Raw genomic sequence first — 1,548 nt, 5'->3', positions numbered from 1 at the left:
AAGATGTGGATTTTGGACTCGAAATTCAACAGCTACGCAAGGAAAAAGGCGTTCATTCCAGTAGCAGAATTGCTCAACTTTGCCCATTTCTCGACGAAGATGGTCTACTTCGTGTTGGAGGACGTCTACAAAAGGCTAAGTTTCATTATGAATTTAAACATCCCATTATTTTGTCGAAACAAAACCCATTGTCTCTTTTAATCTTTGGATACTTTCTGCCCGCAACCTGGCTAAAAAAGTGCTACGCAGCTGTATTACTTGTTTCAAGTACAAGGCCAAGTCATCTCAGCAAATAATGGGAAACCTGCCATCGGTACGAGTTCAACCTACTCGACCGTTTAAGCACAGTGGTGTTGACTACGCTGGTCCAATAACTATAAAACAATCAACAGCAAGAAATTCTGTTACGACAAAGGGATACATCTGCCTCTTTGTCTGTATGGTCACCAAAGCGCTGCACCTTGAAGCTGTCACCAGTCTTTCTACTGACGCTTTCATTGCCGCATTTAGACGATTTACCTCACGGCGAGGCATGTGCTCTGACCTCTATTCTGACTGCGGCACAAACTTTGTTGGCTCTAATAAAGAACTCAAAGTTCTACAAAGAAGAAGTATTGAATCCCTACCGGAAGATCTAGCAAACCTTCTCGCTAACAATGGTACAAACTGGCACTTTATACCACCCGCTTCGCCAAACTTTGGAGGTCTCTGGGAAGCTGGTGTGAAATCCACAAAACACCATTTGAAACGCATTATGGATAGTCGAATCTTGACCTACGAGGAATTATCTACACTATTGGCTCAAATCGAAGGGTGTCTTAATTCCAGGCCGCTTTGCCCCATTTCAACTGACCCAGCAGATTGTGAAGCCCTAACTCCGTCTCACTTCCTCGTTGGAGAACCAATTTTATCTGTCCCAGATGAAAATCTACTAGACCACAATGTAGATAGACTTTCTCGCTGGAAAGTGGTTCAGTTGCTAAGTCAACAGTTTTGGAATCGCTGGAAAACTGAATATATCAACCGTTTACAATCCCGTCCAAAATGGCTCAAACCTCAAAAGAACGTTGCAGTTGGCGATTTGGTCATCATATTTGACGAACGAGTTCCCCCAGGTCAATGGCCACTAGCCCGAATAACAGAAGTCCATCCCGGTGCTGATGGAAAAGTCAGAGTTGTTTCCCTAAAGTCCAATGGCAAAATCTACAAACGTCCAGTTTCAAAGGTTGCACTTCTGCCCCAACAAGAAGACTTTAATTCCGCAAAAGATCCTGATAAGAGTTGCTGTGAGCCGAGGCACAGCGTGGTTAGCTCGGAAACCGAATAAAACACCTCATAAATCTGCCCCAATCTATGTCAAGAACAGTTGTTCTTTGTGCGGGGGAATGTTGGAGAATCAACGATTTTATTCTTTATTCTTTAATAATTTATTTTTTATTTATATTTTATTTATTTATAATTTATTCTTATGCATTTAAATTATAAATTTCCCTTTATGCTATATTTACTATTCGAATAGGACATCCCTATTGTATTCCCTAAAATGTC

The 1,548-nt window shown here is 41.3% G+C and overlaps 1 protein-coding gene across 1 annotated transcript; it reads left to right on the top strand.

Moving 5' to 3' along the window:
* The first annotated feature begins 295 nt into the window (after window positions 1-295).
* LOC133322943 (uncharacterized) lies at window positions 296-1,327 on the top strand. Its single transcript, XM_061531893.1, has one exon. The coding sequence runs from the start codon at window positions 296-298 to the stop codon at window positions 1,325-1,327; it is 1,032 nt and encodes a 343-aa protein (XP_061387877.1).
* The last annotated feature ends 221 nt before the right edge of the window (window positions 1,328-1,548 follow it).

The sequence above is a fragment of the Musca vetustissima genome, unplaced genomic scaffold (assembly GCF_032173495.1).
Source record: "Musca vetustissima isolate MV318-11 ecotype Yass unplaced genomic scaffold, APGP_CSIRO_Mvet_v1 utg42885, whole genome shotgun sequence".
Taxonomy (NCBI): Eukaryota; Metazoa; Arthropoda; class Insecta; order Diptera; family Muscidae; genus Musca; species Musca vetustissima.
This window is presented reverse-complemented; position numbering and strand designations above follow the sequence as displayed.

Bases quoted from the DNA above. Each gene is read 5' to 3' on its own strand.
- LOC133322943 (XM_061531893.1), top strand. From the start codon at position 296: ATGGGAAACCTGCCATCGGTACGAGTTCAACCTACTCGACCGTTTAAG.